The sequence below is a fragment of the Scomber scombrus genome, chromosome 2 (genome assembly GCF_963691925.1).
Source record: "Scomber scombrus chromosome 2, fScoSco1.1, whole genome shotgun sequence".
Taxonomy (NCBI): domain Eukaryota; kingdom Metazoa; phylum Chordata; class Actinopteri; order Scombriformes; family Scombridae; genus Scomber; species Scomber scombrus.
This window is the reverse complement of record NC_084971.1, coordinates 24707156-24733282: the sequence shown is the minus strand read 5'-3', so window position 1 is coordinate 24733282 and position 26127 is coordinate 24707156. Positions and strand designations below refer to the sequence as shown.

General features: G+C 38.2%; 1 protein-coding gene and 1 long non-coding RNA gene across 4 annotated transcripts in view; one reads left to right on the top strand and one right to left on the bottom strand.

The window, feature by feature from the left end:
* Positions 1-838: 838 nt before the first annotated feature.
* Positions 839-26127, top strand: part of lrba (LPS-responsive vesicle trafficking, beach and anchor containing) — a 184977-nt gene continuing 159688 nt past the window's right edge. For all 3 annotated transcript variants that reach the window (XM_062432960.1, XM_062432951.1, XM_062432944.1), the window contains exon 1: positions 839-1736. In XM_062432960.1, coding sequence (XP_062288944.1) covers positions 1566-1736 — 171 coding nt within the window. In that variant the 5' untranslated portion in view covers positions 839-1565. The remainder of the gene's footprint in view (positions 1737-26127) is intronic.
* LOC133993864 (uncharacterized) lies at positions 21069-25810 on the bottom strand. The gene is made up of 3 exons (XR_009927081.1): positions 25486-25810; positions 23598-23712; positions 21069-22238 (listed from the first exon to the last, which is right to left on the bottom strand). It is a non-coding gene; the product is annotated as an uncharacterized LOC133993864 (long non-coding RNA).

Below are 26127 nucleotides of genomic sequence, written 5' to 3'. Positions count from 1 at the left end.
TAGGCTACTCAAGTGCAGCAGAATACTTGAGTGAATATACTTACTTACTTTCCATTTTTGCCTTTATATACATTGCTGGGGAGTAACTAGTTACATGTAATTTAATTACAAAATAAATGTAAATGTAATCCATTACAATTACTGAGAAAAATGTGTAATTAAATTAGTTACTTATGAAAATGTTGATTACAAAGGGGGTTACATCTGAAGTCAGGGTTTTTTCCTATTTAAAAAAATATATTTAACATATTACTGAATACATATATTGCTGTTTTTAATTGTTTGAAAACAATATTTTTTATATTATGTAAATAAATCATGACGTGGGCTTATTTGGAGCACACACGGGTTTAAATGGTGTCATAGACTTTTGACATTTTTCTTGAAATGTCTTTATTTTATATTCTAAAATCTACATGAACTAATGAATACATTTTGAAAAACACCTGAATTTAGATTTTGATGGGCTTAATGGGTACACCATTGAAAACATTCGTCAGGAAATTAGAAAACTAATCAAATGTACTAAGTTACATTGCTTTGATGAAGTAATTGAAATAGTTACATTACTTACTAGTTACTTACATTTTAAATAGGGTAACTAGTAATCTGTCACCTATTGCATTTCCGAAATAACCTTCTCAACCCTGTCTATATGCCTCTCTTAGGATGAGGGGACAAAAATCGTAGTAGCTTCAGTTCAAATGTTTGTCCCTGGATGCCAGTGAGGCGTGCTAGAAAGCCACCTGAGCGACACACCTGCCACTGAGCCGGAGACACCCAACACTCCCACTGCGCATGCTCAGCTTCACTCAAGGGCTACACTGTCATGGCGGTGACGAGCTGAAGCTACCGGGGTAAAATCAGGAAGAGAAAGCGGCGCAGCTGAGTCAACGTTGACGTTTAAATCAAGTCAGTGGAGTTTCCCGGGGAGGACGGAGCAGACCTCCGTCTCTTGTCGACTTCCAACGGAGCTGCTGACGGACTTGCCCCCCCTCCTCCTCCACCACTACCCTCCTCTTTCTCTCTCCAGTTTGTGAGTTTTTCTCCTGCCAGGCGCGCTACCTGTCAAGTGTCTGGACTCGGTGACAACAGCAACTTGCACAGCTTGCACCGAAGGATATTAAAAACTCACTGTACCCTCGTGTAGCGTTTGACCGGGCAGAGGAGGTAACTGCCCCGCTTCACCTGCTCCCCTCCTCGGTATACCTGCAGCACACTTCCACACGGCTTTCAGCAGCATTAATCCATCCGTCTGCTATCAAGTTACGGTTCTGGGGAGAGGAGTATAGTTCACTGTGGAGAGAAGCGGTGACATTTGTGCCTCTCTCTCTCTCTCTTTTTTTTTTTTTTTCCTGTGCTCACTTTCGAGGCTTATTTGCTCAACTGTTTTTGGATGGGGAGGGAGACGTTTTGCTTGTGTGCCTGTAGACTGTCAACAACTCAGCCGGACGGGAGATAGACTCCCCTCTTTTCCTCCTCCCGACATCAGCCGCACTGTCACCATAGGAGGTGAACAGGTGCCTTACCTGTGAACGCCACCTGTCCCGTCCTTCCGTGTAGCAATGGCTAGCGAGGAGGCAGCAGGTGATGGAAAGGACGGCAGATCAGGCGCCATGGCGCTCAACCCCGGAGTGCCTATCAGGGGGATAAGGATGAAATTTGGCGTGCTTGCTGGCCTGGTGGAAGTTGGGGAAGTTTCCAACCGAGACATTGTGGAGACGGTGTTCAACCTGGTAAGCTGATTATAAGAGCTCAGAATAGGCCTTGGATAGATAGCACTGTCACACGCTGTATAGTACTGACTGTGACATCTGAACATTAGGGAAAAAACAGGCTGACATCATCCTCATTTGCATAACAAGGCGTTGATGATCTCGCAGCACTTTACACAATTAGATAAAATACTTTACCGCCAGTTGTTTTAAATTGTCTCAATGATCAGCTGCCACTCATTGGATACTGTGTCCCGAGTTATAGGTTAAAACTAGTTGCTCTCTAGTTGCCCTTATATGACATTATTATCTTGTTTATATAACAAATAGCACTATGCTACTGTGGCTGGGTTCCTCAGAAGAGTTTAAATGTGAAGTTTCAATTTTATTGCCCTTATTTAGGCATATAAATTGTGCTATACAATTTCCCACTTTAGTGTCTACAGTATATGCCAGTATATATAATTGCTTGGTGTTACCAAAGATATCCGTTTAGCTGAGTAAGACATGGTGAACAGTGTCAGAATCATCATGGCAGCCGGTGCTTTTTGTGACATATCCAGGTCAGCCAGTGTGTGCCTTATCTGTCTCTACTACCTGTTGGCCAATCATAGTCCTTATCCAGGTTTGTCTGACTATAGAATTGATAGTCCTTTGGCTGCCAGAGTTATAAAAATGACTTTGCGACACCTGCATGAGAATGAATGAAACGAACAAGGAAGTTCAGCGTGAAGGAGAGCGTGCTCAACTGGAGCCCGGCTGGTTAGGTGGGAGGAAAAGACAGGGAGGAGAGGTGGAGGTGGAACCTGCAAAACTGCTTTGTCACTGTGGCAACACAAAAGAGTCCTCTTTAGAAAGGGAAGCACATCCTCCACCCATGTAGTAACAAGTTTGCTCCAACACCAGCCCCCCACAGAGGTGGCGAATGAACTGTAGTAGCTGTGGCACTGCAAGGCACAGATCTATTCTATCATCCAACCAGCAGGCTGACCTCTGGGTGCAACAAGAAAGCAAAAAAATTCAGCTTGAGAGATGCTTGTCGATCATAGCTAGCTACTATATCATCATTTTTGTTCTACATCTTAAGTTTGAGGTGTAAACTGAAACATTTGTGTTTTTTTTTTTTTGCAGTTTCAGCATTAAAAACATTTACCACGCTGCCTATCTTTTTAAAGAAGAAGTAGAAAATGTAAATGACTATTATCAGAGCATAAAACCAGTGATGTGTTGTGTCTTACAAATCAAGAGTCCAGCAATGGCAGAGATGTCAGAGCTGAAAAAAAAGTTTAATTCGAAAATTGTGACCTTAAAATCGAATTGTGGATTTAGAGAATCGTGACACCCTTACCCCTCACCCTCCACACGTTTTCTCTCATGCCCTCCACATCCTCCGCTCAGCCTCCAGTTGGGAGATAGCCTGATTTCCCACAGAGGCCAGAGTCTTCTCTTCTGTAGTGTCTCATTTGCAGCCTCTCGCTATATGAGCTCCTCACTGTATTTGATTAAATGCAACGTAGTTTTCTCGAGAGAATTGTCTTAAAAAATTCTAGTGTGACCTAAAACAGCACTTGTGATGACTCGTGACATAAGAGCTGGGCTGATGAACACCAGGATTCTCTGGTTTTAGAAAAAACGGCTCATTATGCCAGCTTAGTTTTTGCCTGAAGTCAGGAAAGCACTAAAGTGCATCTCATATTCTTTGTCAGAAGAGCTGTAACTAACACTACAATGACGGTTTCACACTTGTCTCTCTCAGTTGTTAAATCTGGTCCACACTAGCTGGGTATCTGTGTACCTTTACTATGTTTCAGATAAAAGTGAAAGTAAAATTGAATAAACCAAAAAAGGAGGAGTTGAACCCTTTTTAAGCAGACAGTCAATATTTAAACTGCCTTCCACAATGTTTTTAATTAAAATCTCTCTGTGTGGTGAAGAATCTAAACACACAGCCACATATTTACTGTAGTTGGAGACTCATATTTAGCAACCAAGAAATGTTGTTTGCCTTCTCATAGTTGGTGAGATCGCACCTGTCTCTGTCTTAGTCGACAATCACAAAGTGTTCAAAGCAGAGCCGTTGCACTGGAAGAGACACGTTTCACACCATGTTTATTTATGTCATTTATTTTTTCATGCATCCAAAACAAGCATAAAACAAGACACAACCGCACACAACCTCCCTTAGTGAGTTTAGCCATCTTCAATGTGTAGCAAGTTCGATTTTATGATTGAAGACACTACAAGTCTAATCACACAGGTGCTTTTTCTTAATGTTGCCTGTTTATACTCACTCTCTGGAGTTTTGTTGTCCGGGTTAGGGTGGGATTACGTCCCCTGTTTTTATTGTTATTGGTCCACGATTTAAAACACCTGTGTTATTGATGGAAATCTCTATTGTTCAAAACATAAACACACAGTGAGGTTGCACAGATTTGGCAGTACAAATCCTCTTTAAACCCATTTCTTGCAGATTTGAAAGCAGCAGTATTTTTGACAGTAACACACTGAATCTGAATCAAAGGACTAATAATAATGTGAAAAGGCTACTTCCAATTCCAGTGAGAATCACTGCCCTACTTCTTGCTCTGCACAGCTTTCTATCACTGTCAGCTCACTGTTTAGTTTGTCTGACCAATAAAACCAAAACCATAGTGGTTCAGATAGAACAACAGGCTGAATCTCCCAGCCCACAAGATCACACAAACTGATTATAAGCTTATTGTGTTGCGCAAAGGGACTAGTGAATGAAATTTGACATCTAGCAAGCCAGAGAGACGATTCAGGACGTCTTTCTAGTTACCTCTTTCTGGTCCAATGTCCAAAGGTCGCTGGTGTTTTAGCCCCAGTTTGTTCTGCCAACACTTCAGGAAAACATCTGTGTTTCCTTGGTTAGTAAATGTTTTACTTCCTTCAATAGTTAGTCGTTTCTTCACCTTTTAAGGCAAGAGTACAATACAGTCAGTTTGTGAGCTCCTATGCTGGAAGTGGCTTCCCACATTTAACAGGAAACAGCGTTTTTTTTTTAAATTTTTTGTTGTTGCCTTGGTTTGCCAAACCAAGACAATATGCCTAAAGCTGCAAAGAGTTGCAAAGTGAGCTGCTAATTCTCAGCGGGATTGTCTGCAACAAAGACTACTGACTGACGTTTCTGCCTACTCTGATGTCACTTTCAGTTTACACTAAGGTGACGTTAGCGGGCAAACAGTTAGCATAAAGTCAGCATGTTGACAGAGTATGACAGTTGATATTGAAAGCACATGTTTATTCAAAGTATATACATGATAACACACCCTTACATAAGATAATAATAGACGAGACAGGGAGGAGGATTTCTGTGAAAAATTAGTAAATTGTTTTTTTTGTATCAGAACACCTTTTAAAGGACATTATCACTGTTAAAACAACATCATTCACAGAGGAAATAAAAAGAAGTGCAAAGGTGCCCTTAATTCTGTATCTATGAAATTATACCCCTGTGGGAACATAATGGTATTCTTAACAGACTGGACCATTTTTTCAACTGAGCTTTGCTTCTGTTCTCATTGTGTCACACATGTGCTGAATAGTGTTATAAACTAATGAAGGTTGATATGTGTGTATGTGCTGATGCTGATATTGCTGACAATACATGGTCCACTGCAGTCTCATCTTCCACTGAGCAGAGCAGAGGATCTTTAAGGACTCTGGGAACTATTGAGTGATATAAAGCTCTGTACAGGAGAGATGTCCTGAGCCAGTTAGGTGACACTAGAGATGGGTGAGTTAGTGGTGTGGAATGTAACTTTGGCTTTATTTGAAGACAAGGTCATGGAGCTGACTGCAAGCTTTGTGGACAGTAATGGGAACCAGAGGCACAGTATTTGGCCACCTGGTTGTGTCCATGTCAAAGTTTATTCCTGCAATTTGAAGTATTACATTAATTTTAATTAGATCTGCACCGGCTAGTTCTTAAATTGATTTGTTGAGCCATCTTGGTCTTTGAGAAACTGTTCTGACCTTTTTTAGACCTAATGACTTATTGGTGAATTGAGAAAATAATCACTAGATTAATCAATAAAGATATATAGTAGTTGTTGACCTAATTTTTTTGTGTACTGTATACAGCACCAAAGACAGCTGGTCTGTAACAACAAAGAGCAGGTGGAAGTTTAACTCACTGTCATGTGTTGTATATTTTATTTGATATATGAAATGACCATCTGGAGGACTGAAAGTCTATGAACGTGTGCTCCAGTGCCTCAGACACCGACATCATACTGTAACACAGGACTATGTTTAAAAATGCAGTTTAAAGATTTTTTGGAGCTTATCTGTAATAATTCATAGAATGATTCAATTTGATGTAGTAGTATTTTCCTCAGCTGTTCTCTTTCCTCTCAATCTACTTAGCATCTCTGCTAAGCTGATTTTATACTTTGCACATAAACTTCCTGCCTGAATACAATTTATTAAATCTATATAAGGCCGTAACTATAGCTTAAAAGCCCTCTTACGTTTCAGATCTTTTAATATTTCATGTGATGTGCCTGTATCTAGTTTCCTTTGTATGGGGTGGCCACAGAAAACTTAGGCGACTTGTTTTGTTCTGAATTTCAGGCTTTCTGTCCCTCTTATTTGTGCCAGAGAGATAAAAAATTCTGTTTTTATATTTGTTCAGTATCATTTTAAGGTGTCACTCGCTGTCTCTTGTGTGTCTGAACATGCACATTATCTGTTTGATGGTGTGTACTGTGTACATCATCTCTAGTACTGATGTTGACACAGAGGATCTTACTTTGAGATAGGCTGTCATGAGTGAAATTAATTGTTCTGAACTACATCTTCTCTGGTGATTCTTTAAATAGTCTACTTAATGTTTTTTTCTTACTCTCACCACTGCAGGGAAGAGTCATGCACGGTAGTTGTGGATTTAAAGTCCTGAAATGGATTTTTAGTAGCTTTCTTTTAGTACAACACTAGTATCAGATGTAGACTTCTTTTGTCTTTCACTAACTAGCGGTGGTATAAAGTATAAAGCAATCACTTTTTGTATTTTTGTAGACCTTAAAAAATCATATTTCCCCACTTACACTTACTGCTATCTTGCCTGTAGAGATTTGGTTAAACTGACCTTTTAAAGATTTACGCCAGTATTTTCTTGCTTAATCCTCCATCAAAAAGCATGCAGTAAGAAAATATGAGTAGTGAGTGATGTGAATGTAGTAGTTTTAAAATGGCAATATGAAATCAATAATAATTACAGGCTTGGGAATTGAAATAGAAAAGTGCATCTCTTTCTCATTGCTAACCCTGTCTGTGTGAGTATGATGAATTCAAGAATGCAACAAACGGCAAACACACACACACACACACACACACACACACACACACACACACACACACACACACACACACACACACACACACACACACACACACACACACACACACACACACACACACACACACACACACACACACACACACACACACACACACACACACATTCTCTCTCTCTCTCTGCACACAGTCTAACACAAGTGCCAGGGGAGTGAGGGCGATCCTTGTCCTCTCTCCAGGCATGCTTTACCCTCTCTGACAGTAACAAAGAGCCCTCTAATCTGACACATGAATGAAACTCTATCTGCTTCTCTGTGTTATCTGTTGCATCAGCCCAATTCCACAGTCACACCTTTCTTCCTCTTTCCTCCACCGTGGCTGAATTTAGTTTGGAGCACTTGAGGGCTGTTGTTCGAAAACAAGCACAACCTGACACGGTTTATACCCTTTAAGTGTGGGATTATTATACTTATTATTTTTCTTTTGTTGCCATTACACCATTATGGCCATAACTTGTTTACAGGTGTGGCAATTTCTTTGTCAGGTCCAATTTTGACCTGGATGGGAATATTGTCTGTTTTAACATATTTTGTGGCTTGGCGTGGGTGCACTTTTTTTATTTGATACTGCCCTTGCACTTACACATTGTGATGATAATTACACTTCTACAGTTGTAGCAGTCAAACTAACCCAATTAGCATCTTCTGGGTGTGCACACAGGTTTGATTAACCAGCATGCACTTACCTTTAACTGGTTCTAAACAACCTCGGTTGGGATGTCCGTTTGCTGCTTACCTGTATAATGTGTCAGTATTTAGCCCTCGAGCAGATCAGATAATGCACCCACTATACCGCCCTCACTTGCTGTGTGCTGACAAACATGCAGATGGCCTCAGGATTCAGCAATGTTTGGAAGAGATGTGTGTCAACGAAGAGGCTAGAATCTCTCATGCAAAACAAACGTAGAGATAATTGTGTGTGAAAGCTTGAGATAAGTTGGGGATTTGAAACTGGGTGGTGTTGTTTCTAATTCAACACAAATAACATTGTGTTTGTTTCTTATTTTCTTATGGGCACAGTGGTTATAAAAACATGTCACATTTGGTAATTAAGTGCTTAACTTCCTCAAGACATCTTAGTGGAAGGGATGCAGTTAGACATGTTGACAACGGTTGCAGTGTGGGTTATTCTGTGCTTGCTGTCACAGAATTTTGACACAGCACAGAATAATCTATTAGCCCAAGTGTTTGTACACGTTTCAGCCCAGTGAGCACGATTTTAATTATTAATTTGCTTGAATTTTCTGCACTTATTTGTACACTAATTGGTTTGTGTGTACAGCTGGTAAACAGAGGATAGATAAAATTTTCTACCCCCCCCCACACACGTTGCTTTTCGAAGTCATGCATAAAGTGTTACACAGAGAGAGCACAGAATAGATAAGTTCACATCCATTGTTTACTTGAAAGTTGTTATTTAAAGCTTTCAGAGTTATTGTTAATTATTCACAGGGGACCAAACTTGGAGAAAGACTTCAACTTCTGTTCTTAAGGTAGTTTTATATCTGTGGCTTGGTATTACTCTTTCAAATAAAGCGATAAAGTCATATTTCTTTGGTGAGCAGTGTCTCTCTACCATGAGCAAAACTCTTTCTTCCAATATTTCAATCTTTCAACTTCAAGTTTGAGAGTGTTTAGTGAAGGATTAACTAGTCACAAATCATTTATCTGGGTCTGACGCTGCCTGCTTTTAGGAATCAGGGACCTAATATAGTCCACTTCTTGGCCTACATCTCTCCTCTTACTGTTTCTTCTATAAACAGTGCCAGCCCACAGAGGCATTTCAGCTGAATGCTACTGGTTATGGTGGACAGAGCTGGGAACAGGAACGGTTGATGGAGACTCAACATGATGATAATTGAACTGCGCCCCAGACTCAGCCACAGGGGCAATTAGAAACTGCTCTCTTGTGTATGTGGACTAATATTGCACAATTAGAGTAGTTAGGTTCAGTTCACCCGAATTAGAAAAACAAACATGTTTTCTTGATTTATAGTTTGACTTTTTAGGGTCTTTGTGAGGAAATTCTGATTTTCCATCTTCTGTTTAGTGTGTTTAGAGAACATTTCACACTAGTGCTCATATTCTACTCAAGAATGAGAAACCAAATATTTCTTTCTGCCTCAGCCCCAATTTGTTTTTTGTTTTGGCACAAACACACACACACACACACACACACACACACACACACACACACACACACACACACACACACACACACACACACACACACACACACACACACACACACACACAAATTACAACTCAGTGGACTTTTGGATGATCTCCCTTCCCCCCTCCCATTCATTTTTGAGCTGCCCACTCAAGTCGGGGTAGCAGTGGCAACAGGGAAATCAGTTTTTCCCAGTAACTTTCCACTGATTCCATGGTCTGTCCCAGAGCTGTGGAGAGCCCTAGCTTATCTGAGGTTTACCCCAGAGTCATCGGGCATGCAGACCTGCAAGTTTTACTAAACCGCTGACTATAAACACCAAAGATTTTCTGTTTCGTTTTCTGTTTGTTGCTCAATGTTTACTATAAACCCAAGATTCTTGTCTTTACAGTTACTACCAAACATAATAGTATTTTATTTATTTTAATTTTAATGTTTATTTGTATAGGGACAAGTATATAGCATGAACTTATTCCATAGCATTCATAGAACTGGACTGCATAACTTCAACCATTTGACCTTAGGTATGAAGGTGAACGCCATTGTTGAAGTAAAGGCGATGTGCGTTGTATGGACATGAGACACAACTGGAGTAATGAGCTGTGGAAATGCACAACAATTCCCAAAGACTAACTCACACTGCTTACACACGCACACCATGCAAAGAACTATAACTACTGCTACGCTAATACGCTGGCATGGTGCTTAAATTGACATGTTGGAACACTATAGCAGAGCTTTTGGCTAAACAGGAAGCAGTATTAACCTCCCGGCCTGCTATCGTCTCTTCTCAGCAGGGGGTGTAATGATATGCTAATTCTGCTTGCCTGCCTGCCAGCCAGGTTTCAGTGTTGGCTGCTGAAAAGGTGTGAATATTAAAACATGGCATGAAATGCTGCTCCTTTTGTAAAATAAATGGTATGTTGAAGCCTCAAGGTGTTGGCTCACTATAATGCCTGTGGTGTAGATTTATTAAGCGAAAACACAATGTAATTGTTAAGTGAGATCACTGAAGCTTCTCACAGTGTGTTCAGATCAAACGCAAAGCAGATTTTTTGCCTTATTTTACTTGCACATTTGACTTCAGGATTATTTGTTTATTCACCCCAAACAGCCAGAATACATTACTGTACATTAGCTGTAAGCTAACAAGTAACAGCAGGCACAGAGGTGGTGTGTCTGTTTGTATTCAGTTCAGTCTTTGACTGAACTCAGAACTCACCAGGAACTCTGATGCTTTGTTATTTCCCCCTAGTCTCTCCTCTTCCTCTCTCCTCTCTGTACGTTTATGAAGTACATTCATAAAGCCCTGTGATAAGTTGAAACATTTTCAACTCGTGTGACACTTACTTGCCTCGTTTGGTGCAAGTTTTTATGTCTATCCTTTGCCTTGACCTTGCATGTAATCGTGCCATGTGAAAAATGCGCTTTATGTTTGGTGAAACACATGATGAACACATCGCAACAGGTTTAATGCATGATGTCTAAATTCTAGCACATTTTATGAAAATGCATCTTGCTTGGAGGTTTGTTGGACTACTTCCAATTACATTGCATTATAGTTCAATAATCATTATCTTTATGAGTATGAGTGCCACAAGAGATTTATCCTGTACTTTTTCCCAGGATTTTTTTTTTCTTAAAGGATAGGTTCACTGTTTTTCAAGTTTGTCTTAAAACAACAGTAAGGTGCCCATATGAACACTGAAACAGGTTTTTCTTGTTGTAGTCATTCCTCTTTTTCATACTGGCCATTGAAAGACCTCCCTGCCCCCAATCGGGAGACAAAATCCACTGAAAGAAACGTTTTAAAAAGTTTATCTGAAGATAATCTCAGTGTTCAGCTCTTTTGACTAATTATTCTTGACTGATTAATACAGTTTCATGTGTTTAGCACATCTTTCCAATAAGCATTTAGCTGGAGGGCCAGTGGTATTATTACTGTGCATTCATTTGCACACAAGAAGACCGTGTGCACTGAGCCTCTAGCAGTGCAGAGGACTATCACGCTTATAGACACTTGGTCATGGTGAGTTGACACAACTTGCTCACATGCAGTCACCATTAAGTTGGCAACTCTCGAGGGCCTCTCTAAGGACACTGGACGTAAAGAAGTTTTAAAATAATAATTTGCTTTTCTAGTATTTTGATAGTATTTTTATTGTTCAAAGCTTAGTCCACCATATGGAGTAGGTTTCATAGAGGGTCAGTACAGATCAGATATTTCTCCTGTTAACTTTATGATTTTATGGATAGGACGTGACGGTGGTGATGACATCCAACAATTTTTCACCTCAGACAAATCAGCCTTTGTCTAACAGGACTTTTGCTGAATACTGACACAATGGTTACCATTTAGGACTTTTTCCCTCCCTGCTTGTAAGCAAATGCTCTATGTTTAGCCTGGCCTGTAGCACGTTTGTCTGCATTAGTCATGGGATATACTTCATGATTATACTCCTCTTAAGGGATTGCCTGGTTCCTCCTAGCCTATAGTTGTTAGGTAATTTATTCTGTTATAACATTATCATGCATATCATTGGCAGATGCGTGCATGTCTCTAGGCTTTACGTGCAAACAGATAGACACATTATAATCCAATCTTCTCCTCTGATGTCCTCAGATAGATGGTTATAGGGCAAATCTGGCAATCCCAATGTTTAGACCTCCAAGAAATCTTAAATGATCTCTTATTGGGCTACCACAAAACTTTTGGGCATGTTTTAAAAATGTTGTGTAGATAAATACAAACAAAATCTAGGAAAATATTACTGTGCCTTGCTTTATACTACATGTGAGGCTATGAAATAAGTGAAACAGGATGTTGGGGGATGCACATAAAAATGTACAGGCCTGTGTCTTCACTGTTGGTCTCCCAGTGAACAGTTCTGAAAAAAACTGGCCCTTGGGCAAATATGACTGGTGACCCTTAGATGGTTTCTCTACCCTTGACCTGCTTTCAAACTCTGCATCAGCAACTCATCTGTTGCCAGAGCCTGGCATGCAACCTGTAGGGAATACAGGCTGCACATCAGAGGTGAAGCTCATAAGTAAATGCTGCACAATGAAATGTAACACAGTATTTTTCTTTCTTGCAAATATTCAGCTTGGAGTGAATGTCTGACTAGATTTTTTTTTTCTAAACCAAAGAAAAACAAACAAAAACAGAGGAGTTTACCTTCAGACTAGCTCTTTCTTCTAACTATTTCAGACACACAGTCAGAGCTGTCTACCTCTCGTAGCTGTTGTTTCTTAAGCTTTGATTAAATTTCTACCCTGAACATACAACTATACATCTCTTTTTACACTGCAAGGTTTCAGTGGTTTGCTTATCTCAGCAAGACCAAAACTTCCTGAATGCCATGACATTACTGTAACGTCACCTGCTAAAACAGTATTCGGTGTCAAAGTAACTGAGTGGCACCCTTCATCTCTCTTTTTGTCATGTGTAAACACGTTATTCTGATTTAATTCAGTGACAACAAGGACACTGTGCTAGTATCAAATGAATTGGATTTTTTCAAATAGCAATAAAAAGATTCTTAATGATAGCAATATCTAACTGGACAACATTTAAAGCATATTGAACATTGTAAATCTGAAATCATGTAACATTTGTCTGATGACTGTATACTGTTGCCTAATTGGTATTATGGTAGTAATATTTATTAATGTATGTGGTCCCTCCTAATTGAACCAGTACATTTAAAAAAAAATAAGAATTTTTTTTAAATTGACAACACTGCTTTGACCATAAGAGATAAGGACTTGATGTCAATAATTATAACTTAGCTGGAGAACTGTATTCATGTTAATGACCTGATGTTTAGCTAAATGTGTAACATTATATTGCTGGCATAAACTCATGTCATAAATAGCAAGACTTTCTTTAACTACCAAAGCAGTTTAATGAAACAACAAGTATTACCGTGGCAACTAACTGTCCATTTACTGTCCATATACTGCAATCCCTGACGTTCCGTGACCCGCTCGTGCACAACAGCAATTATTTTACACTTAATATGTGTTTGACACAACTGTCAAGAGTCTTAAGTGAATTCGTCCTCATATATAGAAGTTACTTGCTAGTTGAAATGAAAAATACTTGCTGAGGTTTTCCATTTCAATGCAGTCTTCTTTCAGCATATTTATTTATATACAAATACAAGTAAGTTTTGATTGCTGTAAAAGTGCCTCCATTTGAGCAATGATGTCTTGCTTTGATTGTAATGTCTGGATGTACCAGGCTTTGCTTCATGAGGAGGAGGATGTGGAGGATGAGAAAAGATTGTGGAAATTGGAGGACTGTGCATATTTTTAATCCGTGAATTTATTTGGGCGTGAAGGTTAGTTGAAGGCCATGTAATCCACACCCAGACAGTTGATCAGCTGCCAGAACCACAGATTTTTAGATTTCTTTACAAAGCAGGGAATACAAAGTATTTTTTATTCCTCATCATTTCTGGAAGAGGAACAAAACTTACTGGAACTCCCCCCCCCCCCCCAATATTTGAGAAAATATTAAATTTTAAACACATGATAAATGTCAAGTAGATATTTTCAGATCTCAACGGTTTACACATCTGAAGGTAATCACGTTTGCTGTCTCATGACCTTTACCTATAAATGGCAGTCTCCAATCATTTCCAAGTTATTTATGGTAGTAACCAGTGAATGACTTGGTAAAACACAATCCTAATCCTAAAACTCTTATATTTTTCTGTGAGGTTTGCTTGAAAGATCCAAGTCGGATTCAACAAAACGCTCTTAACTGCCTGAACTAAATGGCTGAATAAATTCAGATTAGGACATTATAATCAAGTCAACCAAGAAAGGCTTGATGACAGGTCTAGACCGCTTGTAAACGTGCTTGGTACATAATTGGAAATTCTAAATAAAGGAAAATGGATGAATACCACTGATTTTCTTAAATCACTTGTATATGTCTCTTAAAAACAAATCTGTTCACACCAGTGGTTCTTGCATGAAGCGTATTGACTTAACAGTGATATGGAACTGCAAAGCAATAAATCCTCACGTTAGGTGATGAAACAACAAATATTTGGGGTTTTTACTCTTTATTCTTTATTAACAATGTGTTCAAGTATATGAAAGAGTAGATAGCCGGCATTTCCTCCTAAATCACAGGGTATGATGTTACTCATCCTGCCATAATCCATGTCCAACATATACACTGCAGTTTTTTAGACGTCAAAAGAATGATGCACTAACCCATAAAACAGTGACTGTCTAGACATCAGGGCATGCCATCACACATCCACAGGGCCATCAGACAGGCAGCACCTGGTCATAAGCCACCAAAAGTAAATGTTAAAAGGTCGAGTGTGTTCATGCTGGTACATCATTGGGGTTATCAATTTGGCATCTTACATCACAGATGTTTCATTGAATTATACCCGCATCATCAAGGTTCAGCAGGTAGTTTCAATGTCCCAGAGGCAACTGTTTTCATATATCAAATAAAATAGCGATAGCTCTTTTTGTTGGTTGGTTTACTTTACTGGTGCTCATTCAGTAAACACTACAATATATACACAAACACAGTATACTATATCCTGGTGCACACTATGCACACAATATGTCTTAGCTCCTAGTTTGCCACTTCATAATGCATTTATCCTATTTTTGTGTGATTACTTCCACAAAGGGGTGGAAATACCATATCACACTGTCTGTCAGGAAGTACTGGCATTTGCACTGAGTGCTTTATTTAGTCACCTTCAACATCAGCCTTTGTTGGAGAGAATTTTGGGATTTTACAGAGGAAGCTGCAGTGACACAGGAAATATAAACTACAAGAAGCACATTGGAGTGGAGCAACTGTGCTGCAGACAGTTTCCTGATCCCACCATTCAGCCTTTCCCTTTAAAAGTAGTTTAGCTGAGGTGTTGGAGATTTTATGCTTCTTGTTTGCCATGTAAGTCAGAAAGAATGCTGTTCATAGGCCCTTAGGCCTCATGAAACGAGGAGGATATCAAAACACCTCAGACAGTCTGAAGTAACTCTTGTCGTTACATTAACTTCTACCATATTGTGCCAATTTCTTACATCAGCAGATTATTTCTCTCACATTGAGGAGCTACTACTAAAATATGACCTTAATTTGACTCTGTTGTCCTTATTTGTTTGTCCTCCTTTGTCTTACTAGTCAGTCATTATAAGAAATGTTTAATGGTACATTTAAGACCAATATGGTTGAGTTAGGGCATCAGCGGCATATTAAGAGTTAGCCTGTGGAAAAAACGAGTGGTGCTTTGCAGCAATGTTTGGACGAGCAGATCCCTGCATTGTATTGTTCTGTATTCTTTCTAGTACATGCATGAACCCGGGGTGTATGTTCGGTCAACCGCAGAATGTATTGCATATTATCAGTTAGTGATTGTAATGAGCTGTAAAAATGGGAAATGTACCAATGAAAGGCAAGACTTGTAATAGGTTCAGAACAATAAAAAATAATTAGTTTTATGAGGCAGGGATTGCAATCAACATGTTTGTTAGCTTCAAGGTTGTGAACAAAACTATGTGTTTTACAATGATAATGTCACCGGGTATCTTTTAAATTAAAGTAACTAATCAAAGGTGGGTCCTTCATGTTGAAATCTTCTTTTCACTCCTTCTTCCAGCAAGGCGAACTGGAATTCCTCACTAATGTTTATCTCTTTCCTTTTTCACCTCCCTGATCCAGCTGCTATTTTTAACATGTTGCACCAGAGCCAATCTTCCCATGTACTGCTACTATGCAAACTAAAACCATAGGCGTTGCTGTATCAAACAAGGGAATTCTTTGTTTTCTTTGTGAACAAATATCTGCTTTCCATGCATTCAAATTATCATCTATCTAACAAAAAGACATATTCTGTAGTATTCCTTTTGTTAATACTGGATATCTCATTCCAGACAGACAACACATGAAGATTTTCTGAAGTAGAAAGCCATGCAGTCAATAAATAGTTTTCTAGTATCGTTTTAATTTTGAACATCTCATTCCAGAAGCAGACGACTTTAGTTGGTCAAGGTTGTCCTGGAAAACTGGAGAGAGATTGCCCTGAAGCCTAGATTCTGTCTAATGAGGATCATTTCCTGACAAACCTTTTCCTTTTGTTGACAATAGCAGCCACACTGCAACTGAAGTTAGATTTAGTGCAGGGTTACAAACGCCTGTTATACAGTACACCACCATATGTAATGTTTTGCCAAAACTTTCCTTGAATCAAAGTAAGAAGCTGCTTTTTGACCACGAGTGTTACCCAAAAGTATTAGTTTGTGTTTGCTGAAACATAAGTGAGCCATGTGTGATAAATGCATGACAAAGTGTTCCTGTGGATTACATTCATCTGCCCCCTCCTCCTTACTCATTGTTTTAAAAGAACTCCTCAACATGGGATTGTCTAGAGTACCATCATTATTACTGCAGTACAGTATAAAGAGGATGAAATACACAAAGAAATCCCCAGAACTCTTCTTGTCTTCAACATTCATTCCTTTGCAATAAAGTTGAAGATGACGTTTAATCTATCCAGTAGGGCTGTCGATTATTTTTTGGATTAATCAATTAATTGTTTGGCCTATTAAATGTCGCGAAATGATGAAAACTGTTGATCACGAAGGACCAAAGAAACCATAAAATATTCACATGTAAGAAGCTGGAACCAGAGGATTGTTGTTTTTTTTCCCCCATAAAAGATTGCTCAAATAATGAAACGATTATCAAAATTAGACTTTTATTATCAATTAATAGACTAATCATTGCAGCTCTACTTTTTTATTTTAAACTGGGCCAATTTCAGCTCCTGTTCAGGAGTAACTTTCAATTGTATTATATAAGAGGCATATTTTGGAGAAAGTTGGCATTTTGGGGTGGGAGGGTACTGACCTTATTAAGAAGATCAGATAATGGACAAGGTGTGAGGGATGCATATTAAATACAGTTTCTTTGTCAATGTGAATAACTGATTACATTTATTCAGTCATAGCCAATCCCTGATGTTACCTCACATGAAAATCATCCCAGCGAGTTGAGGTATCAGAATCAGCATCAGGACAGAAAAAGTTGAATAGGTGTGTCCCTAAATGCTAAAATACCTGTAATTTCAGCAAACCTCACTCTGTCAACAAGTAAATTAGAAAGGTTGGAGCAGCATGGCTGGAAGAGATCTTCCTGAAACCACTCTCCTCTGTTTGGATGAAGTAGGTCTAAAATCTGTATCTGCTTTCTGTTTTCTTGCTTTGGATCTTTGCCTCTTCCTTATTAATCCTATCTCATAGTGCAAATGGCATAATGGACACATGAGTGGACTGATGTTTGACTCCATTGGTCATTTCTATCTATGTGTTGTTTTCTCCATGTTGTACCAAACCTGTTTTCTTAGGGAAATAAACTGAGCAACAAAGGAAATTATTTGTTCATCAAGCTGCTTCCAGGGAATGATCATATTTAATGTAGTGTAAAAATGACTGCCAGCCAGTGTTTAAAACAAACGCTTGGCAGATTGCCCTTCTGAAGATATTCTTAGAAATCCAGCTATTAAAATATCTCTCTCTCCGCCTCCCTCTTTTTCTCTGTCTCTCATTATCATGTTTGTCTCAAAGTGTAAGAAAGGTAGCATTGTGGCACTGTGGAGAGAAAATGAACCCAGCAGTGTCTTCTAATTTGACAATAATGAGTCAAACCTTAAGAATAATGTTTCAGTTGAATCATTACTATTTGTTTATTATTCCCAGCGTTGGCAAGGCAGCTTTATTTATATAGCGCATTTCATACACAATGGCAACTCAATGTGCTTTACATAAAACAAACATTTAACAGTAAGAATTGGAAATAAAAAAAAAATCAACACACAATGAGTACTTACCATTTCGATAAAACGTTCATAAAGTGGCTTTTGAATAACAAGTTGTTCTATATGGAGTGTGTGAGTCAGGTAAAAGAAGGGGATTGTAGTGAGCTGTGATCATTGAACCAGTGTATTCCATGGTCACTGCATGCATAATTGTCACCACTTTTCTTTCCACTCCTGCTTTGACAAATGTAGAGTGGCAGACTCCTCCACAGGGCTGGATGTTGGTTGGATGTTTTTGTGAATATTTTTCACCACAGAAGCTAGACTAACAAGCCAAAGTACAAGACCGTGAAACAGGTAGTAATGCATAATTTGCTAGTTCTGTGGTTTGGTTGTGTACAGGGAGTTACCAGTCCACCTTTTCTTACCCAGTACAGATTCTGACTACTACTCCCTCCAGTTAAGCACCAAACACAAGGCGTTATTCAGATTACACACATTTATTGCATCCATGCGGTCATCATACTGTGAGAACTAGATAAATAAAATACAAAATCATACATTTACAGGTATAAATTCTGTTAAAATCTGTAAACCTCACTCTGTAGAGCTCATTGAAATCATTTTCATGTAAGGTAACCTATGGCGAAGGATTGCTGCTGTGACTGAATCAATGTAACTGACAGTCTTACATATTATGACATTGACATAGAATAATAAGGTCAGATTGTGAAAGAAGAAGTTTGCAGGGAGCTTATGTGAGTCGTGACATTAAATGTGTGAGTGTGTATCCATTAAATGCTTGTTTATCTTTTAAGAAAATGACGGTTGTATTGTTTTAAACTATGAACCTATCTCTGTATATAAAATTACATTAGTAAACATTAAGTAGATTCTTCAGTTTTACTTCATATTTTGCTGCATCATGACTGCACTTTTGCCACCCATATCCTCAATTGGAGCTCGCCCCACTTTCTTAATCAGCCATCACCCAACACTCTAGCAGTCTTCCTGTTCTCCTCCATTCTTTAGTGTGTACTTGTTTACATTGGGAAGGGGTTGACTTCCGTTTCCTGTTGACGCACAATTTGCTGGTAGAAACGGATTCATTTTATTCCTTATAGTAATTTTAATTCTTCTTAGTACAGCGCAGCAATTTCCGTTTACAGTTAAAGTTATTATATTTTGTCATATTTTGAGAGTTAGTTAGAAATAGTGGTTTTATTGCCCAGCACTTGAGTATTTCGCATATTTTGATAAGCCCCAAGTTATCACCTGATCTGTCTTTTTAAAATAACCGAGCTACAAATGGAAATTTCTCTTACCATTTGATCCGACTGTGAAAATCCTGTCATTTGATATAAGCTTTGAAATTCATTTGGTTGTGCAATAGCGATTAACCGTAATGATTAAAGGAAATATTACAGCATTTGTTAAACAGGCTCGAGCATGTACGAGCTCAAAATATACCCCCCCATTCATCACTGAAATGGCTCTTGTGTGTTTTATAATCTCTTTCGAATTCACAAGCCCCTTCAAGTAATGTACCTCACTTTCACTCCACGACCGCGTCTGACTATTTCCTCTCATCTCCTCCATCAGAAGCTCATTCCTCCGTTTCACCGCCTGCACTAGAGGGATTTGAGTAGGACAGATTATTTGGTTGACCTCCCTTTTCTGCTGGAACCATTTCAACATCTCACATCAGAATATTGGAAATGTGAGTGTTCATCAGCAGCGAAGAGTGCAGGATTATAAGATGTTGTCATATCACGAATCATGTGTTGGGTCACTGTTGATGGATGTTTCGGTTTGCGGTGAGTGTGGAGGGGCGCCTCTCATGGAAGAATAAGCTAAACCGCCTTTGGTTTGACAAGATAGCTTGTTAAAAGAGATTTAGTTAAAAGAGCTGTTGAAAAAGTAGGCCATCGGTGTGTCGTGAAAGCACGGTCACTCTGACAGCCTATTTGGTGAGTATTTCACTACCTTGGTTTATAAAAAACAGAGTGAAAACCATAGCCACGATGGGTTGTTATCACACACAAGCTGACATTTATAGTCCTCTCAAAGAGAACAAATTGAACTTGCTCTTAAAAATGGCCGACATTTACATATTTTTTTCCTCTCTGAGCCATCACAGTACACTTATGCAGTCATAACCAACCATTCAGATGTTTAGACCTGTTCTCATGTCTAACAAGAAGATTTGAAGATACTAATGTACTGTATGCTGATTGTTCAGAGCAATTCAAAGCCTGATTCAATGCTGTCTATTGTCCTTTTAAGCAGTTGTCTCGTTCAGGCAAATTACTTCATATTCAAATGATTTCACCCATAGAATTAATTGCAGTTTCATTAGGGAGAGAATTGAAAGACGAACATCAACATGGACACACGTACACACAATGAGTAGAGCGGCTCATCGCTCCGTAGCCGTGGCTTGGCAGCATCAGTGTTTCTGCCTATTACATTTAGCTGGGTAATTTTCTTCCCTTTGGTGCAAAATGGCCATCATTTGTTTTTCACTCTCATCATTAGCATCATGTGGCTCTCTGTAATGCTTTAGAAGTCCCCAAATAGCTCTGCTCTTCTATAGTAAACCTTTACTTGTTAATGTCTCAGTTTCTCGCTCGCTGCCAAAATGTGTCTCTATCTATGTCTTGTAAAAACAGTGGAAATAATTTACATTGTTGACTGATGAACTGTAGTCTTTATATAAACATATGTGAAGCGACATATGCGATGATGTTACTCCTGATTAGGACTTGACTGATACTGGATTTTTGGGGTCAGTAACGATATTAGGGAGTAAAAACATTCAAATGTTGATATATCTTGTACAGAATATACACGTAAACACACATCTTTTGCAATGATCCATCAACTGTGGTTATTAAACACCTGTGACAACGATATGTAATGGAGGAATGATATTTTACAGTTTAACAATAAACTTTATCGTGTAAAATGACTGAAATCAGTGCACTGAAACAGTAAACTTCACTGGGAATTTAATAATTACAAATAACTATAAATAAAAACAAACAACCAAACACATAGAACAACAAACTAACATATGTACGTATTATTAAACTTGAATTAAGAAAAAGGATCAAATATACATAAAATGCGTATATAATTTAAAAAGAAATTAATATTGGTACATATTGGACATGTACGCCAATACCGATGTAGGCCAAAATCTATATATGGATAATCTCAGGTGACTGATCTATCTGTCGGGCTCTACTTTTAAGTACATTTTAGAGAGTTTGACAAAGAAAACGTGGATCAGTGCATGCTTCCATAAACTACATTTACACAAATTTATTTCAGAGAAGATGAAAACTAACATTACATGATTGTCTTTTATTTTTTGTTTCTGGTATTTCCACTCAGTTTGGATGGAAGTGTATATTAACAACAACTTATTTAGAATAGAAAAGAGTAGAATAAAACTTTATTGTCCACCATGGTGGAAAATTGTCTTTGGCTCACCAATAACAGACATACAATAGACAGAAATGATATAAAAACCGTAGAGCCCATAAACTCCATAAAATCATTCTTTAAATACATAAAATACATAAAATATGTAAGGTATCAGAATAGTGCATATCAGTTTCTGTGTGCGTATTGTGTATTGATTATTTGGAAGTATTGAGAATTATTTTCCTTCAAAGGCCCTATTATGCATTATGCCCATAAATACTGTTGACACTTTTTGTTTTAACTAGGATTTGGTTATATGAAAGACATGTTTTTCCCTGTGGATTCTAATGTCATATTTGACATTGCATTTGTAATCACAGCTTTCCAGAAGTCCTAATCCTTCATTGCTCTGGCTATCAGGTAACCTTGAGTACAAGCGGAGCTCCGGCAATAGATACGAATTCTGGTTCTGGTGCACCAGTTTGCCCTGCCATCCTCCCCATGACGTTCTCCATGGAGACCATAGAAGCCTGTTTGTGCTTTGTGTTACGGCCCAGTGGCTGCTTGGCTGCTCAGCCATGATTAATTCAGGCAGGCCTCATGGGAGAACAGCCAGGCTAGGTTACCCAGCCAGGGATCTGGTGTCTAGCTGCCATAAAGACACTGACTTTATGGCAGCTTTAGGTGCAGAGCTCTCTTGGCTGTAGCTGAGGCTGTGGTTGGCAACGTGGGACACTTCCTAAAATAGAGAAATGTAAATGATTCAATTGAACAGTTGAAGAAATTGAAACACTGGAAACCTCTTTGGCATTCACGAATAGACACATGACACATGTTCTCTCACAGCTACAGGAAATGGCTTTTTGTTTTTGCTGGCACAGTTAGTAACGTACATGGTTTCCAGGTTTGAAGCAGAGTGCTACTATATGATAAAGTTAATTTGAATATGACATTTTATATCCTGACAAACATTTCTATCGTAAGATGTGCAGTTGACACAACTCCAGAAGTGTCTAGTTATACATGTCAGGTAAAACATTGACCTAAGTAGCTTAACTTGGTGGGTTTGGCCTGTTTTAAAAAAGCTGGGATAATATTTGGCTTGATAATAACAAGAGGAAAGAAAGGACAAATTCTTTACAGGTTAGTCAGCAACTCAAGACCAGACAGACTCTTTAGAAATAAAGGTTTTACAATTTTCTCGTTGGGCATTACAGACTATATTTCCTTTTTCACACAGACCTTAAATGAATACTGGTATTGAAGATTTGAGAGGCCAGCGGATGCTGTAATGATGGATAATGTCAGATTACGTCATCTTTGTTTGTCACATTTTATTCATCAAATAAGCAGATACCTCCAAAAGAGATCATAAGACTCTAACACTCACAAATGACAGCTGTGGTCATATTCTTGCTTGTAAATGTCTTCTCTCTTCTTAGCTTGACTATCAGTCTTTCACAAACCACTTAAACCGTGTACAAAAAGGTTGATTTTTCATGTCACACTGCAGAATTATGAGTCATTAATGTCTTGGGTGTAACTAATAATTTATTTGCTTATCAGTCTATATTATGTTTTGAATAAAATGACTGACAGAATAATTACCAGTGCTTGTCACAAGTTCCTGGAGCCCAAGTGGATTTTTTTTTTTACTGATTGTTTATTTATCTGACCAAAACCCCCCACAACTTTATAATGAATGAAAAGAAGAAACTCAACAAATTGTCAAACTTGTCACTATACTTTGGTATTTTCACTTGTGAAATAACTTAAATATTTAAGTCATTCATAAAAGTCACTAGTTTACTTTCTGTCTATTGACTTATAATTTTATCACAAAGTGAAGTAGGTCATGGTGGTTGTGGTTGACAATATAAGTACCTCACATTATGAGATATTCTGACAAGAATCTATTTCAATCTATCTTGAAATCAAACATGTTTCCAAATGTAGGAAGGGACAAATCGGACCCAAAATCTGCCCTGTTACCCTCAAACGTGTGCCATGTGCATGTAAATGTAGTGTGTGTGTGGCACTCTGACTCTGATGGATGGATGTCTCGCGCACAGTGTCAGGCTCATAAATCAGCACTTACTGTGGCAAAATGGCACCCAACATCCATTAATGGCAGACCTGGCTGCGATTGGAGGCATCCACCCTCAAGTTCATACACGCTACTCTGTAGAGACGTGCGATTTATCAGTGACCTGCTAAGAAAGAAAAAAAAGAAGAAGACAGGTTGCCAGTGGGGCATTAATTAGTGCATGTGTTAATATAAATGTTTTTACATAGGCTCTGGCATGTTGCCCTAACAGCTGGGCTAGCTGTGATATTTAATATATTATTTACTTAATTTTTCCTTAAATCTTATTAAGAAAGCTTGGAATTTTTCCATCTATATCTAACTTTCTCTTATTTTTCAACAGCTGTGTCTACACAGTGTCAAATTGGCTATATATGGTAGTTTTATATAATGGTTAGTTCACCCAAATTACAAAAGAAACATATTTCTCAATTACCTCTTGTAGGATTTGTCCATGTTGTGGTTTTTGTTTAATTTTTCCAGGTTTTGAGATATCTTGAGATATATATATATATATATATATATATATATATATATATATATATATATATATATATATATATATATATATATATATATATATGTATCTAAGATGTCTGCCTCCTTTCCAATGCAATTTAAGGTGAATACACTTTTCTTATTTGTGGTGTGAGTAGCATTCAATTTCAATATTTCATAAGAAAACTCAATAGTCAAGTAACAGATCGTAAGGCAACTGGAAAGACACATTATTTTTTTTAAAAACTTGCTGTTTTCAAAGTGCATTTTTAATGCTTTGAGCATCATAAATGAAATACCATTCACTCTTTACCAGTTGTATAGGAAGTGGAGGTAAGAATCTATGTGCAAGATACCAGTTGGGGTAAGAGAGAAAATGTTTTTTATATACTTCAGTTAGCCATTCATTAGATATTGGCAGTAGAGCTCTGACAATCAGTTGATTAATTGATGTCAATGGACAGAAGATAAACAGGCAACTATTGTGATGATAATTCAGCTTCCACCTTCATAAGTACTGTAATTGGTATAATTATTGGCATAACAATATGAAATATTTTATATATTATATTATATATATTATTGATAAACAAGAATGTATGAGGTTTTAAAGAACATTGGTTTATTAGATGATGAATAGTCTCATTGTTTTTGTGTTGATGCTTTGACATGAAAGGACAAAAAGATATTCTGTTAGATGAGGTTAAAGGGACATTAGATGGGGTCTGCATCAGTGTTATTGTCACTTTATCTCCTGTCCTGTTTGATGTTGCAGCAGCAGCATTTCCACAGTTCCCCCTGCTTTACTATCTCACACCCAACACACACAAACACATTCGCTCAGAGTTAATCTAGCCTCACTCATTTTAATGGGACAGTTTCCATTCCACAAACCCAGCGATATTGTTTTCACATCCAGCCTGTGTAATGGCCGAATATGACTATAACATGTTCATTTTTTTGTCCAGTCACACCTCCTCGATTCTAACCATGACAGCCTCATTCTTGAAATTAATTTGACATCAACATTGTTATTTTCCTTATCTTTTTCTATTAGGCAGGGTTCAATAATAAAAATGTCATCACAACTATTAAGATGTGACAAATTATGACATTTATGGCTCATACAATTTATTTCCACACACAAAGAACATCACTCCTTTGCAATAAGACAAGCGTTATACCTCACCACTCCCTGAACAAGCTTCAGCTGGAGCTCAGGCTCTCTAAACTGAGTGAGATGTATTTACCTTCTTTCTTGCTGATGTAAATAACATTTTCTGATTTTGATCGCTTGTATCATAGATTGTAAAAGGAAATTTGCAAATTCATTTCTTTCAACGCACAATGAAACACATTCCCAAGTGTAAAAGATATGAAGACATAAACACAGTGCTCTCACCTTTTAAAACAGTGCATATTGAGTAGCACCTGGTGTTCAATGTAGATTTTACTATGAGGTTCACGTCGCTGAAGCACTCTATGTATTCTCTTGAATATCATAAGTGAAAATTAATCTCAACTCGGGTCCGTATCTGCCAGGCTGTCAGATGCTGTTAGTATTCCGGTGCCTCCTACAGGAACAAAAGACCTCTAAATACTTGTTTCACTGTTTAGGTCTGCCTGGATGTCTCGCTTAGTTTCACTGACATGGCTACTTGTTTGATATTTCGTCGCTCTTGGTTTATCACACTGTTTCAAGGCTAGCAGTAAACAGTTGAATCCACTGTGAGACAAACACACAGATAGACTGACAGAGACCTGTGTTTTCCCCCTGACCTTTAATCCACTTGGCCAGAGGCAGCTGTGATGCACGATTAATCATCTGTCCAGGAGTGTGCACATACATAGTAATGTGAACACATTTGTTTATGCCCTTTTGAAGCTCTTGCTTATGTTTAACTGGAGATAAAAGGAATTGTTTGTTTTGGAATTTTTTGCACATTTGCGCTTATTGCTCTTTTCTATTTTTATGATTGCTGACTGACACTGAACACTCGCTCTCCCGCACCCTCCCCTGCCTCCCTCTTTGTATCTGTCCCCT